Below are 17,259 nucleotides of genomic sequence, written 5' to 3'. Positions count from 1 at the left end.
ATTTATTCCTGAATATAATATGAAGTAAGTATGTACATGAAGTTGATTTTATCTGTTTAGTTTATTTCCGTTGTTGTGTGACTATTTCAAGCTACCTACTTTAAAAATTCCTGAACCTCTATGATTTTTAAATCGAATGAGCCTTTAGTGTCAGGCGATGAATGTAAATCAAGGGAATGAATGAACTAAATTGGACAGGATAACCATTCAATGATATAAACATGACGGATTTTAGAAAGCAAGTCTAATAAGTATTCGCAATAAAATAGCCATAATTTTGGTATATTTTCCAGGTAGTAAATAGCAACCTAACCGATGCAGTGACGCATATTGGTTCTTGTATGTGGATACACTGGAACTTAGTTCGTTCGTTTAACGAGTCTATTTACCACTACAACAATATATATATACATATTTAAATTTAAACTAAAAATAGCCGTAAACATATTTTTACGGCAACCCTATTGTGTATATGTTCAGGAAACTTTTTTATTTCATAAAATATAACTTTCACCCGGTCAACAGATCAGTGGATGTCTGGGTGGAACTTACTTCGGATCTTAAACCATCTAGAAAGCCCTCAAGATTGTTATTCATATTTTTTGCAAATTATATCAATTATGTAAAAAGCGCTAACATTTTTCTAAAACTCTGCTGGCTGAACTTTAGGCTGCTGCTTAAATCCAGTGGCTTAGCACCTTAACTGATTATTAAAATAAGATTAGACCAGAAAATAGAACTTACAGATAATATAGGTTTCATATAACAGACATAAATTAGATATTATAAGGAAATTTTTGAGATGAATTCAATTATGGTAGACAACATCCTGTTTTTGGTTAGTTTGTCTGCCTTAAATAATTAATAATGAAGTTATTGGACACTCAATTAGGTATATTGTTGTTTGGGTTTATTATGAAATTTATAAAGACCGACTTGATTAGTTTCTGTAGCTACAATCCTTATGGGTATTTCTTTTTGCAGGACTGTCATGTTTCTTCTGTAGGTAGGGGTAGGGTAGGGTTGGTTATAAAGACAAAAAGGACTATTTTGATTTGCACATTTATTAGCTAAGTAATTGTTAATTAAGGTAGTAGAGATATACAAAATAATTGTTTTGATCTTAACCACATAATTGTTATTTGATTGATGTTGTTTATAAATGAAATAAAACAAATCACGCTTATATTTTTTATTTAACATCCTATGTAACATCCCTCCATTCATATTATAAAACAACACTAAATCATTTTTTTCTGGAATCTGCAAATGACGTGTTAAACGCGTAGGTAATATTATGACTGAATTAAGACATCCATATCGTTATTACTAGTGAACTTGAGAATAGAGAACAGAACTTAAACCTACAAAAGAAAGGACATGTACTAGGCCTTGACCATGCTAAGTTTGCATTGACTTGGCAGTAACAGTGCATACATACATATGGGGGCGTCCATAAATTACGTGAGATGATTAAAGGGGGGAGGGGGTCGAGCCAAATCTCATCTAATCTCACGTTGGGGAGAGGGGGGGTCTCGACAAATATCACGCAATTTATTCTCTGAATGAAACAAAAAAAAAATTATACTATTTTGGTCCATTTAATCCAAATTGTATGTACATGCTTAAACTAGTCGTAAATAAATGCACGAACCAAATTGTTTTTTCTTTTTACAATAAACAATCCAACGCGTTTACGTAATAAACCCACATTCTGAAAAATCTCACGTGAGATTGGGGGACGGGGAAGGGGGTTGAATAAAATCTCACGACATCTCACCAAGGGGGGAGGGAGGGTCAGAAAATTGAAAAAAACACCTCACGTAATTTATGGACGCCCCCTATCCCATACGAGCGCTATGCTTGACGTAGAATTAGGCATGAAAGCGTGGTCCGACTATATTAAAATCACTAATAGAATATTATGTATAAGCCATGAAGCACGCCAATATTTTTAAGTTCTTCGAACTTCTTATTTATTGAATTGCCTAGTTGTTTTTAATGTTGTTTCTAATTTGATTTTCGAATCCCGAAACGCTGGTGACGGTTGCGGTGTTGTTGCCGCTGACGATCGCCCAAGAGCCGGTGGACAGTTCCGCTACAACAACATAATGCAGCATAAACATATGTTTTGAAAAACATCATATAAATGAAAATATTTGTACAGATATAATAAAAAATACATTTAAATTTAAATAAGTATTAACAAAACTGTTATGTATATGTACCATTTAACTAGCTAATTAGATTAAGGCAAAAAACACCTACGAATATTACAGGTCACATTAAGGGTTTGCAAAACATACCAATGACGCAAGTTTAGTAATAGGTTCTTTTGTTGGCAGGTTATAAATAGAAATTAGGCTAATTATATAAATAGAAAATATATCAATATTTGGGGACAATCTCACACAGATCGACCTGGCCCCAAACTAAGCAAAGCTTGTACAGGTACTCTTTAAGCGACGATATACATATATAGCACAATCGGATTAGAACAGACCTCGAAATCTCTGGGACAGTCCTGAAATTTGGTATGTATGTAACATTTGATATTTGGGGACCTCGAGGAATCGCAGTCATCTTGGGAAATGTATACCATTCTGGAGAAATTCGCATTTTATTCTAAATCTACGTTATCTAGGAAAATATGGTGTAAGACAACATAAAAGCTTATTGAATTCTACACAAAAAAGTTCTAATTATCTTTAAGAAAAAATACATCTTGTTATAGAAAATACTTGCTGAATATAGGTTTAGCGCTTATACACTTCCAGGGGACATTCTTTTAATAGAAAACTCAGAGGAATATGAATTCCACTTTTTTCTATACATTTGTACATGATCTACTCCAATATCAACATTTTACTCGACTGCGACTTCACCAGAAAGTAAGAGTTCGAGGTCCCCAAATGTCAAAGGGTGTGGACATGAAAAAGGGGCCTTTAATTTACATACATACCAAATTTCAGGACTGTTCCAGAAATTTCGAGGTTCGTTCTAATCCGATTGTGCTAAAATTTATATAGATAAATACATACTTAAATATATGTATGTGTTTTTTATTTAGTCTTTGAAACACAGACCAACCTCTACTTTGAAATTTCTGAAAGCCGTGGGGGTTTGCCAGATCTATACAGTTACGATTAGGTACATCAGAATAAGTACGTAAGTACTGTCCGCGTAGCCAACATGCCAATCGTTAACGCTCCGAAGCGTAGCGTCATCTCTATTTATCACTCTTCCATATTAGAGCGACGGTGACAGTTGCGTTTCGTTCGCTACGGAGTGTTAACGATTGGCATGTTGGCTACGCGGGATGGACAGATAAAGAACAAACCAAGGGTGTTGTTTACTAACAAGTACTCCTGGGTTTTCGACTATTTACAAATAAGTCTTCGAGTGTTCGCCAGGAACGGGGCAGCTGTACGTTGTGCGCGGGCGCGGGTGTGGCGTGGTTGACGCCGCCATCGCTCGGGATACCGGTGGTGATATCTTACGAAAAATGAAACAGCTTAATCAAACTGAAGCGTACGTTTGTATAAAATCAAAAATCAGAACATAACATAATAAGAACATTACTGAAATTGTATAAAAAAATACATATGTATTACCTATATAATATACCTATGATTGGTTAGGATTTTCATAAATTCTCGATGAAACAAACATATTATAATTAGTTATTCGAGCTCCTTTGAGTGTTATTTATATACATATGACCCTTCACCATAAAAACATATTATGGCTATGATATGATGAATTACCTGACAAGGCGTCCTTATGGCAAGCGACAAAGTGAGACATTTTGCCGGCCGCGGTCACAAATAAGCACAGAATCCTTAACGGCACGTAGTTAAGTTACATAAGTTTAAGAATATACCTACCTAAAACAAACTATTCTAACTGGTTCGGAATATATGGAAATGTTGGAAAAATGGTATGTGTAAAAGTTCGGAAAAATGGAATATATATGTTTCATAAATGTTATTATTATTAGTCTGACCTCTGAGCTACGACCCAAAAATTTAGATTAACAAATAAACATGGCGAAACTATAAGGATTTCCAGTTGACTACGAAACCTAGTAAATAATAAATGGCGACCACCAAATATGATGGAATTAATTTATGGATGAATGATTGGAGATACTTAATGACTATTTAACTATCAAATTAAAACTTTAATTTCTAAGATTAAATCGGTAAAAATAACTATAAAAGTTTTTACAAAACAACCTCGTAACATCAAGACAACTCGATCTAGGCTCCCAAATAAATGTCCCTCACCAACAAATTTTATTACAAGTGTTTTTGTTCGTTATGTTATCCTTGTCTAACTCGGTACTTCGGTACCTATACTTTCGGGTGCTAGAAGAGCGTAACTATATTTAAAAGCGTTCTTTTTCACTTCTAAATACGGCAACACCTCACTAACCACACTCTGCGGTGGCTGACGATTTTCGCATCGACCCGTCAGTCCGTGGCGGCCGCCATTTTGCTGATTTTCGATCCGACCACTCACGGGTTGAGCGCCACTTGAAGGCATAATAAACATATCGCCAATTTTAAGTATAATAGGATTTCACTCTACCTACAACGCGACTTACCGTTAGCAGTTCTATTGGCTGCTTCTTCCATTACATCTTGCAAGGTCTTCTTGGGAACTGTAAAATGCATAAAACATTATGATTACCTAGTACTTAAACTAATAGGTGTCATGAATGGCATAGTATTAAATATACATGTTCCGTGACCTTAAAAACATATTCTAAAAAACTAAGTAATTAAGTATGTAATCATTTATTGTCAGATTGTGCATGTCAATAGGTACAGATGTTATAATAGCAGGTGTCACAATCAACCGGTTAACGGTATACAATGTACTTATTCCTAAAATACATTAATAACGGCACAATTCAAGTAACCTTGAAAATTAAATAATTGACAAAAGTCCATTTTCCTCCTTCCTTCATTCCAAGGATAAAGTCAATTCAATATTATTATAATATACATTATGATTCAAGTCAATATTCAAATATAATTTACATGTCAAGCGATCGATTTCGTTCTGTTCTGAGAAAAAAAAAAACATTTATATTGTAAAAATATTCCGTTAACAGAAAGGTTCTTAACTTAGAGAAAAAATTGTTGCTTGGTAACTCTGTCCAAGACATAGGAAGTGCATTGTAAATGCGGACAGTCATGTGGTAGCAATTTTTATTATTTAATTTAATTCTAATCTGCTTTTTGGGACTACTAAAGCTTTATGTGTGTCTGTGCGCTTTCCAATGTTCGAAGTTTAACTTAATAAAACATTTTAAATACGATGTAGGTACTCATAGTAAACGGTTTTTTGTTAAGTACATTACGCGATATATGGTATTTAATATCAATTTGACTTATAACTTACTGTTTTTCCTAATTTTCCTGATTCGCGATGACGGTCTGACAGCATTAACTAGAAAAATACAGAAAATCAGGTAAATGTTTAAATATAATGCTCGTGTTTTAGCTTGATTAATCAAAAATTTACACGCCATATTACGTATATTTCCGTAAAAAATCGTATGTATTAAACATCTCTGTAAGATATATGCGATCGATGGGCCCAAAATCGATGATCTTTATTGTCCTTTCTTTAGAGACACTAATATATCGTGGTCCATGTCAGATATATTACAGTTACATTAAATATGACTGGTATTGTTCATGATAGGTCAACACCTATCCAGCAGTATTTTCATTGATACAACTTGCTCCGAGCCTGTTACAACTAGCCCCAGACATGGGGTAACTTCTAAGAACTCCCATTTTTATAAAAAGCGCCTGGTGTAAAAGATGGGTAAAGATTTTAAACAATGTTTTAATTGGAATTAGTGCTGAGATATATACTTTATAAACCCTCTTAATCACAATCACAAAAGCGTACATATTTTAGGCAAAACAGACTTTTCTCCAAAAACTTACTTCTAGCCCCGCGCTCCCCTACCATGATTGCGGATGCCTATTGGTAAGCCATGCCCGCCAGTTCCTTCCTCCTCGCCAAAGAGAATTTGAAATACAGGTGTCCATCTTACCATCGCTCGAAACGATGCTGCATAACTCTGCCTTTAATCTATTAGATGGCGCCACTTATTGATATTTAAAAATTAACACATATCGGTAAAAGAATAAGGATCAAATTCAAATGGCGTTCTAAAAGTTTCAATCATGTGTCGAAAGATGGCTGTATATTTAATGTGGCCGCAAAATTTTCTTTGACAATCCTCCTCTAATTCAAATTCAAAGACCTCCGATTCCGTTACTACTGAATGGAAGTTCGGGTCATTTGTTTGTTTCCATTGCTGCGTCTTAAACGTCCCATAATTTTTAGATGCAGGGCCTTAAATACAACCGACCCGCCGCGGCTTCGCACGGGAGTACCTGAAGTTATTATTCATGCGTAATATTAAATTATTATTCATGCATAATATATTAATGCGCTATAGCGCCACCTACCGCTCGGAGTCCTATTAGCGGCTTCTTTTGCTAGTTTTTGCAACTCTTCCAAGGACCTCTTGGAACCTGTTAATGTATAAATATGATTTTGATCAATAAATGGTCAAGTTATTATTATTTTGATAGATAAAATATAATTTTCATTCGGTTAACAGATCAGTGTTGGTCGACCTTAATTCGGATCTTAGACCATTTATTTTAAAAACAAAAATCGGAACAACAATATAATATTATTTGTGAATGAATCATCGATGAAACAAACAGAATTTCTAGCTTATTTATTTATTTAATCTTTATTGCACAAAAGAAAACCTTATAGTACAAAAGGCGGACTTAATGCCATGAGGCATTCTCTGCCAGTCAACCTTTAGGCAAAGCAGAGAGATTGTGGGCGGTGTTACTTTAACAACAACAACCAAATATAATACAATAACATACCATACATACATAATACATACATACATAAATATACATACTTATATTTCTTATAATATATACATAAATAACGACAAAACATATAGAGCTTACACATACATTATTATTTTTTCATTCTGCCATTCATTATTCGAGAGTACCTAATTATATATATGTCCCGTGATCTTTAAAATATATTTTGAAAAAAAAAGCAAATTTAAAAATAAGAAAACAATCTTTAACGCTACTTAGTTAGTGTAGTTACGTCATTTATGGAATATATAAAAACTGTTCAGTTTCGGAACTAGCGGTTTTGACTACACTACGAAACCTACTAATAATAAATGGTGAACACGAAATATAATAGAATTAACTTACTTTGTATATTCTGGAAGCTGGGCACGGAGTTTTGGCGGGGAGACGTATTTTTCAATCTGTCAGAGCCTAAAAGCGAATTTTAAATTAATAATACATTGTACATATTTAATTATAATAAACACAAATGGGTGGAAAAACAATTAAAAACTTATAAATAAAAAAATTGTCCCAGATCGAGACCGCTTGGCAGGGTGCCCAGAAGGCTGGCTGCATTGCCCCTCTGGATAGCAATGCTTATCCGCTGGGCGAAGTACAGGCCAGCCCTCTGGTCACCCGAAGCCTCTATAAGGCGTTTTGCTAACTCCTTATAGAGGCGGCGCGCGCTAGGCCCCCACGGCCCTAGGGTTTCAACCCCAAACGCCGCAAATATGTAACTACTGCCGAGGTTGACATACTTGCGACGCTTGAGGCTTTCGGCCGAGGATGCAGCCGCACCAGCGTCAACTTTGGTGCCTGGAATATGGGACGGTGCCAGGGTATCTACGCATGTAGCATCCCAGACAAGGGGCCGTCCCATACTCCAAGGCACCAACGTCATTCCATCAGGCCTCTTGCCATCATCCCTGACCAGGCCGTTTGTTTACATTTAGGATTATGAAGTAGGTATTGATACAAATTTAAAGGTTTTCTCTGTGATGCGAACAATTGGATAACCGTTTATCCTAATTTTCCGGATCGGTGATGATCGTGGTCTGAGTCGCTTGTTAGATAAAAAAATATACAAAAAATTTGATTAAAAAATAGGAACTTATTTAAAACACATCGTTTAATGTTCGCGATCTATATAACTTCATGATTATTAGATTAATTTGTTAGGGTCAGAGCAAGATAAGCTGGCAGCCCCGACACCGCAAGTTTTATTTTAAACGTCAAACATCTATGGAATTATGATCTACCTATGAAATTTTGACGACCTGTCTGGCCTAGTGGGTAGTGATTCTGCCTATGAAGCCGATGGTCCCGGGTTCAAATCGTGGTAAAGACTTTTATTTGTGTGATGAGCACGATTATTTGTTCCTGAATCATGGGAACTCCATGTATTTAAGTAACACAAGCTTTATTGTGTTTACTGTGGAGCTTAGTCAATTTTTGTAATAACATCCTATAATATTTATATATTTGTCGGAGAACGACAGAATGTGCCATCTATATCCTTTAAGAGGCAATAGCCTGTGTCCTATTTGTCAAATATGGCGTGATGAATACATCACCGGCGTGGGCAAAACAGGAGACGACCTGTGTAAATTCGCACTCGCAAAACATTCGCATCATTTAATGCAAATGCGAATGTCCAAGCAAATATGTACCGTTCGATGAGAAGTGTGGGAGAATTAAAAATGCAGCATTCATGCAGATAGTCAGTGCAAGACTTTTATTGAAGTAAACAAATATACTTGATTTGTTTAGTATTCGTAACGCCATCTGTTTGCGGTAATGCGTTTTAATACAAAAGACAGATAGGTTCATATGCAAAATTAGGACTTTATAATTATTGTGAATACATGGTAGATGGCACAAACATGCGAATATTCATAATATACGAATGCGAATATTCGTGACATTCCTAGTAAAAACTAGTTTTGAATGGGATTTCTCTGTAAAAATGAGTTTTCACAAAGTGCATGAGTTGGTAAATCTATATAGTTCTATTCATCTACGATGACGCGCAGATTTGTCAAATCTAACCTTTAATATCATGGCAATACGAATCAAGGCACGCGTCTTCGTGAATGACACGATCCTAAATAGTTTTGAATAATTGTTCTAATAATAATTTTAATTAAACCTTTAATTAAACTGGGGAAAACGCGATTATTGATACATATTCTTACTGTGAAGCGTTCCAGAAAACTAGTTTTAGTAGGAAACGCATTTTCCCCAAAAAGTGGAGTTTCTCTGTTCTGTATTATTAAATTATTATTCATGCATAAAATATAAATGCACTATAGCGCGACTTACCGGTAGCAGTCCTATTGCCTGCTTCTTCTGCTAATTCCTTCAAGGACTTCTTGGGAACTGTGAAATACATAAAAGATTATGATTTATTATAAACGATCGAACGAACAAAGTGAGAGAGTCAGTTTCATCCGGTTAACAAAACAGTGAAGGCGGATTATTTAAAAACAAAAATCAGGACATCAACATAAGACCAACTGTTAAAATGTATAAATATTACATATTACAATATAAATGGTTAGGATTTGGATGAATTAGCGATGAAACAAACATAAGTATAATTATTCTAGCTTCGAGTGTTATTTATATACAAGAACGCCACGTATTTTTAACGTCATTTTTGGAATCTAAAAAATCTGTTGAGGTTTGGAACTATCTATATTATTTAGTGAGGCATCTGAGCTATGACACAAAAAATTCGGATAAACTGACAGATGTGGCGAACCTATAAGGGTTTCTAGTAGACTAAAAAACCTAGTAAGTAAATAATAAATGTTGAACACCAAGTATTATTTTATTAACTTTGTGTATTCTGGAACCTGGGCACGAAGGTTTGAAGGGGAAAGGTATTCCTCAGACTGTCGGTATTAGTGTCTAAAAACGAAGTACAACGTAATAACACATTTTGAATTATGATGTAGGTATTCATACTAATCGGTTTTGTATTAATTACATTATGCGATAGATTATGGTATTTAATGTCATTTGACTTATAACTTACTGTTTTTTCTAATTTTCCTGATCCTCGATGACGGTCTGACAACATTAACTGAAAAAATTCAGAATTATTAGGCAAATTTTTAAATATAATGCTCGTGTTTTAGCTTCATGATTAATCAAAAAATTACTTTTAATATTACGTATATTTCCGTAATAAAATGCGTATATATGCGATCGATGGGCCCAAAATCGACGATCACCTTTTAGTTCAGGCGGGGACCGAATGATCTACTACGTCATCTGATACAAGGATAAGCCCCATGGCTACAATTCATAAAAGTGATGCTAAGTTTGGAAAAAATAAGTAACGCCCGAACTATTTATTATCCTTTTTTTAGATACGAGTACACTAATGTTCGACAATAGCTTTTCTAAACATCATGGTCCGTGTCCGATACGATATATTACAGTTATATAAAGCTATCCAGCAGATTTGCATCAATTTGCCAAAATTGTTATCTATACATATGTTACCGTAAAAATATATTATAGTACATATGGTGATACTTTCCCGCACTAGTGCGGGAATGAGTACTTTCCGTGCCTATTTCTAAAGTTTAAAAGGCCATATTTACTATAAAACGTTGTACGATACACGAACGAATAGGTAATTCGCAACGAGTGGCGATAAATTAAAACACGACATGATTTTAGGCTTCTTTCTACTCATAATCAAGTTTTTTCTTTTGGATTTCGTGTTAGTTTACACTAGTTTCATTGCAATTAATTTCCACCAAGGCGTTTCATAAAACTAGTTTTAACTATAGAAAACGCGTGTTCACTAAAAATGGGATTGCACTGTACCTACAGCGCGACCTACCGTTAGCAGTCCTATTGGCTGCTTCTTCTGCTAATTCTTGCAAGGATTTCTTGGGAACTGTGAAAATACATAAAATATTATGGTTACATAAAAGTACTCAAACTAGTAGCTATTATGAATGGCATAGCAATAAATAGGGTATCTACCATAGCTAGTAGATACCTAGCTACTTACAAACAAACAGCTTTGTCCTAGGTACTTAGCTGTGTCTTTAAAATAGGGTTATACAAAAAATTTAAACATTAAGAAACAAAATATCTGAAATAAATAAATATCGCCAAGACGAGCAAAGCGAAGCACAAGGGCACTACCTACATTTTCTCGAAGCGCTTCGTCGTTTTTTGAACCCTTATAGCTTGGGTTTAGATTATACCAGATAAACAAAACTTTCGGGATATAATGCCAATAATGGGCTTATTAAGCATTAATAGTTTCATTTGCATAGATCTCATACTTTAGATTTTATTCATATCTAAAAAACCTCGATTTCGTCACTGACCCACTCACTCACTCACACACTCACTCACTCACTCACTGATGATCATCAAAACCCTTAGGGTACTTCCTGAAGTCCTAGGAAGCTGAACCCTACTAGTACACAAACAACAAAACAATTCAAAAACTTGATATATTTTCTCTCTATCTCGTTACTATAAGAAGTATTGTATTATAAAAAATAATGAATAGTGAATACATTTTTCACCATACGCCCATGTGACGGTAGCAAAACGGCCAAGCCAGCATATATTTCAACTAAGGTGTAGAGTTTGTGAAGTTAGGGCTTGTAGAGTTAGAAGCTTGGCTCTACAAGAGATCTGATAACCTTTTTGACAGTGCAAGCCTTATGGTTTCGTTTTGGCAACATTTTACATGAACATGTTGGTGATGGAATTCTATTTACGAGAAAGAAATTTTGCTTTAACAGTAATAACACCATAGATAAAGAACCAGCGAAGGTGTTTACTCACGAGTATTGTTGCGTTGACCCGGCCAGCGGCGGGGCAACTGTCGACCGAACTTGCTGTTTTGTCCGCCGCGAACATCAGGATTCGAAGATCTCTGTCCATCCCGATCGCTCTTGCAATATGCGTAGCCGTCGCCAGAAAAACAAATTTTGGTCCCATTCCTAGCGCCGTCGACGACTTCCATTGAGCCGGTTACTGTAACTTCATAAAGATAGAAAATAGTTTGGTACTTTAGTGTCGTGTCAAGCTAATATCATATCTAAAACAAATCAAGTTGAGATTCACCGACTCGACACTCTGTTTTGCTGACGCAGCTTCGGTGTGTGAGCAAAACTGAGCGCCATGCACGTAAAAATAAGAATAAGAATATTTATTTGCAGTAAACATTACCTACTTAGGTGTTTATGCGATAGGGGGTAGGATTTATATTATAAATATAAATTATACGTAATATATTAACGGTATTTTTAAAGAGTGTCGTTAACTTCGGCGTACGAGTAACGATGGCTAAGTGCATTTAAGGAAACTACATTTAGTTAATTTTACATAATACGTCTGGTATACCTAGTTAAATTCGTATTTTAATTTTCAATGTTGCATATAGCGTTGTTGTAACCCTGGCAGGCTGGCGTTCTGACTTAAAACCAAACAATTGTATATAAGGCTACTTGCGTTTAGTAGCAAATGTATGAACTCATACTTGTTAATAAAACAGATCAAAAGGTAATCAGGCTCTAAATAAGACCAGTGTACATGCTTGTAATGGCCTTATTAGAATATATTATTAATTATCTTTGAAATTAACAGAGTTAAAAAAGAACAGTACTACACAGAACAGTAGTACTAGTACTAGGTACTTATACTTCGTTTTTAGCATTGGAAAAAGGGTAAACAATCTTGTTGCATTTTTATCGAAAAACGCTATTCGAAAATACTAACTATAAAATGAAACCAAAAGAATGTAAATGATCATAATATGCTATATATTTGTTACCTACATAAATATTAGCTGCTACTTATTTTTCAAAAGTGTTTTTGAGTAAAATTACACGTTAAAACGCTCTAATGTTTCTAAAGCTAATAAAACGAAGTCTAGCAATGCCTCGCGCGCAAACCAGAGCGACGTATGGATCCGCATCGAATGTAAAGACCGCCATAGATTTAAGAGATTTGAATTACTCCGCCAACACGCCACACGCCCTTTGAATACGTTTGTAACCTTATATTTTCATACCTACGTCCCCTCCACGCCGCTGCGCACGCGCTAGTTCTGTGTCGTCGTTGTCACCGTCGACCACTTCAAACGAGCCGGTCTTCACGTCTTACATAAAAACAAAACAGTTTAGTCATTTTAGCAATATTGTGTTAGTTAGGTATCTAAACGTAGGCTAACTGACAGGGTGGCTGTCATTGGAGCCAAATGTATTCAACTCAGCGAATCAGTCACTCAGTTATTGTATCAGGAGCGGCAGCGGCGCGACAGTATCTCGCCCGCGAGATAGACTAGCCGTCTTTTTCTGACTGTAATAATAAGAGAGCGTCGGGGACTGGCATATAATAAGATGCCAGTGCGGGCGAGATGTATACCTATAGAAAGTAAGTCACGAACACGTCCGCTGATATGTAGACTCAAACTCGTGGTAAGACCACAGTTGCACTACATCAAATTGGTAGTTTTTGAGAGGAAATGCTCGAGTCACTTGAATCACCATATTTGTACACCATACCTTTAAAATTTAATGAGTTCCCTCAATGCCTCGTGGATTCCATCATCAGACCAGAACCAAATTAAAATGGGACCAGCTTCGAAGTAACTCCTTTCAAACAAAAAATAATTACTTAATTCGGACCACGGGTATCGAAGTAATCGGTGAACGTACATAAAAAAATAGCCACAACCGAATACAGAACCTCCTCCTTCTATGAAATTGAAGTCGGTTAAAAATCGAATTGCTATGCCTTTGGGTCTTATAGTATTAAACTGACAATACCTAATTTAAAAACATGTAAGCTGTTACTGGTACGATTACGATAAAATGAAGGCTATTCCCACCCGTTCGTCTTTCCGTAATCGTCTTTTATTTTACTTACTAATTCTGTAGTGGTTTTTCTTGGCAGCCGGGATACGGCGAAGCCGATTGTCTTGCGGCGAAGATGGCGCACCATTCCTGCGGCTGGCGGTAACCTCCGCAGACCCATTTACCGTATCTTAAATAAAGATGAAGAACGTAATCATATTACTTTATTGCGACCATAGTAATATAGATGTTACACAATATTATAAACAGTTTCACGTGGACCCTGTTAGGGAAAATCAAGGATGTATGTACATATTAAGTAGAGATGTCCCGGATAGTAGTTTTGGCCGAATATCGAATACCGAATATTCGGCCCCTCTCTTGGCCGAAGCGCCGAATATTCGGTGATCGAATATTCCATTTCCATACTCCATTTTATATGTAAGTCATGTGAGTGAAATAAGTGAAAAAAAAATCATCCGATCGGTCAAAGAGAAGAGAGAGTTATTTCCAAAAGTATTCATTGAATCAATAACGTACTTTTGGAAATAATCGCTCCGAAAATCAAAAATATTGTGTCCTCCAGCTTTTGAACCAGGCGTGCAAAAAAATTGAAAATGACAGAAAATAAAACTAAACTTCTCATGAAAATTATTTTGAATGTGATCGTTTGAGCCATTAATAAATTTAAAATAAAACTGATCTTCTTAATAAAACGACGTAAGTACCTAAGTGCCGCGAAGGCATTGTATGAAATTCAAAATTCAAAAATTTATTCTGCAAGTAGGCCTCAAAGGCTCTTTTACAAGTCAATACAACATTTATACTAACATCATATAGAAATATACATAACAACATTTATAAATACAACAGCCAATGAAGTTACGAAATCCTCCATTATGCGTACTACGACGACGCACACACATGGCCGTTTTTTTAATCGCTCCATTCCGGGGAACTTGCGGGGAAAACCCAAGAATGTTCTTAACAATAATTCTCACTATAGAAATAAACACTGGTTTCCAGGATTTTTGAACTTCTTCCCAGCGTGAAGGCATGGGTCTCTATTGTTTCCCATAAAGTTTTAAGTCATAATGTATTGTTTGTCCGCATTTTCGTTAGCCATAATTTGGTTTTTTTGAAAAACGTGTAACTTTTCAGGATTGTCATAAAACAAACCTAACCTAACCTATCAATAGAATAACCTAAGGAAATTCCTGAAAAGTTAACGGTTTCAGAGATATGACTAATGATAATATGACTGTCATTACACTGTGACTTTCAATAATTATGCCAAATAAAGGGATCCGCAGTAACCTCTAAATATTATGTAATTTATGTACATCGACGCTTATAATTATTACAATAATAAAAAAATGCAATTCCAACGATAGCATTTTTTTCAGTTGTAGGTTTCGAATAAAATTAGGTACCTACTCGTTCATAAAAAAATAGCATACTAAGCTCAAAAACAAATTAAAAGTGGAAAAAATCACTGGCTTAGGTGGGATTTGAATCCACGACCACTAGATCTCTAGTACAGTGCTATACCAATACCGTACCCAATACAGCGAATATTTTCAACAAATAAACCACCAAATAACAGCAGACGTTTCTGTTATACTCAACATTAAATAGCATACTTAAAACAAAGTAATAAACTCACCTATGAAAAATAATCCGACGAGGCAGCACAGCGGAAGCGCGAGTGCCCAACGCGACCCCATCTTCCACGAACACGAATAAAAATAATCACACAAACCATTTATTTGTATGTATGATTACTTACCCAGCCACATCTAATCCTCCTAAAATAAAATGTCCCCTTCGGTCAAACTTATTCTTACAAAAATCTCCTCTATTCGCCACATGGGATGGTCTAAATTTCAATAACAGAAAGCAAGATATGGCGACTCGCAATTATTGTCACAATCTATATACCTAGTCTTAGTTGTAACATGAGATAACATGGTCATATACCTACCCAGAATATTTGTGACATTGCTAAATGGTCACACGAAAGAAACAGGACTTATTTAATTATGTTTGCCGACATTTGCTTAATATTTAATTTTATATGAGAACTTAAAAATTAAATTGAAAACCTTTAAACGGAACGTCTTGACAAAACAAAATATTTTTTGCCAATATGAAACTACTTAAATTACCTATATGTCCAATCGTACTTTACGCCTTGAAAATACCAATTCGATTCGATAATATATCTTATCTAAGGTCAAACTCGAGGGATTTGTCACTATTATTTTGAAACCTACCGATAAGTTACACAATTCCTAGGCTTCACTGACAGATCTGCTTGATGGTACCAAAATATTATACTTAATGAATAAAATTACGTATACTGAGTTAATATTTATACGATTATTTGAAGTAGGTTTAAAATCCACTTACAAGGTTTTACTACATTGTGCATTGTACGTTAGATTTTTTTAAAATAAACATTACAAATTACGTAGGTTTTCCAAAAATTGGTTAACATACTTTTAAGTTACGTACTAGAAAGTATATTACTTAAAATTCTAGCCGTCTTCTTTGTTGTGAATAAATGATTTTGCTCGTACAATAAGCGTTATTTTGTGAAGTTTATCAATCTGACACTGGGGTCAAGAATTTACACATTACTCATATCGTATAATTCCATTATTTATTATACCATAATGGTTTTTGATGGTTGGGCTATCGTCTATGCATAAGACCAAAACATGTACCCTATATGCAAAAAAAAAAGTTGGAAAAAGCGACGGCTTTGTACATACTTAAACTTGCCCGACTCACTAGGGTTGCTTCTGTATTAATTTCGAATTTTAAAAAGGAGTAGGTAATATAAGTTTACAGACATACTTACATCAATTCGGTTATACATACATCTTATCATGTTTACATTCCTTAGAGACTGCATTTTGACGTACATGACAGTAGGTACCTACCTACGGCGGGGACGTCAAGTGAGCAACGCGCGCACATCCCGACCCCGAATCGAGCTGCTTCTGTCAATTATACGACATACAAACGATATCTAAATGAGAATGTATCTAAACCAGAACTTATCGTTATCGTATCTCATTCTTCTAATTGGGCCGTAAATAATATGATTCAAATCATTTAAATATCGTCAGGTATGTGTCAGTGTATGTTCAAATTGGCCTGTGTGCATCTGTACCTATCGAAAAATATTGTTATTCAATTGACGCTTCTTACTAAGAGAAGCACAGGTTGCTATACATAGCATGGAGATTTAAAATCAATTGTATTTAATATACACGACTGCTGTGTGTGCCTTTCACCAAGATCCTATACTAATAATATACATATACCCCCAAGTCCCCTAGCGCATTTGCCGACTTAATTGCCTTATTAAACGGCTTTTAATTATTACGATAAGCCAAGTTACTCGTAATTAACTCGAATTATAATTTACCATAAGGTTTATCATGAAGATAAGTTGTTCTTTTTTTAATTCTGTAACT

The 17,259-nt window shown here is 35.2% G+C and overlaps 1 protein-coding gene across 4 annotated transcripts; it reads right to left on the bottom strand.

Moving 5' to 3' along the window:
- Nucleotides 1-1,043: 1,043 nt before the first annotated feature.
- LOC133532142 (uncharacterized) lies at nt 1,044-17,143 on the bottom strand. 4 transcript variants are annotated; one of them, XM_061870684.1, is made up of 13 exons: nt 15,438-17,141; nt 13,845-13,961; nt 12,988-13,074; nt 11,757-11,948; nt 10,789-10,845; nt 9,970-10,017; nt 9,252-9,308; nt 7,293-7,358; nt 6,501-6,566; nt 5,413-5,460; nt 4,610-4,666; nt 3,361-3,495; nt 1,044-2,098 (listed from the first exon to the last, which is right to left on the bottom strand). In XM_061870684.1, exons 1-13 carry the CDS (start codon nt 15,496-15,498, stop codon nt 1,989-1,991), a joined length of 1,101 nt encoding a protein of 366 aa, XP_061726668.1. In that variant the 5' UTR covers nt 15,499-17,141; the 3' UTR covers nt 1,044-1,988. The 4 variants fall into 4 exon arrangements, with proteins under 4 accessions (XP_061726668.1, XP_061726660.1, XP_061726685.1 ...); XM_061870676.1 differs by having other exon boundaries at nt 11,757-11,954; nt 15,438-17,140; XM_061870692.1 differs by having other exon boundaries at nt 1,987-2,098; nt 3,341-3,495; nt 11,757-11,954; nt 15,438-17,142.
- Nucleotides 17,144-17,259: the final 116 nt, after the last annotated feature.

Source organism: Cydia pomonella, chromosome 2 (assembly GCF_033807575.1).
Source record: "Cydia pomonella isolate Wapato2018A chromosome 2, ilCydPomo1, whole genome shotgun sequence".
Taxonomy (NCBI): domain Eukaryota; kingdom Metazoa; phylum Arthropoda; class Insecta; order Lepidoptera; family Tortricidae; genus Cydia; species Cydia pomonella.
Note: the sequence above shows the minus strand (reverse complement) of the source record. Positions and strands in the feature narration are given on the sequence as shown.

Coding starts and splice junctions, on each gene's coding strand:
- LOC133532142 (XM_061870676.1), bottom strand. CDS start 15,498: ATGGGGTCGCGTTGGGCACTCGCGCTTCCGCTGTGCTGCCTCGTCGGA. Junction 11,955..12,987: donor GCGGCGTGGAGGGGACGTAG/GTATGAAAATAT, acceptor ATCTTTATGAAG/TTACAGTAACCGGCTCAATG. Junction 10,846..11,756: donor GGGTCAACGCAACAATACTC/GTGAGTAAACAC, acceptor GTATTTTCACAG/TTCCCAAGAAATCCTTGCAA.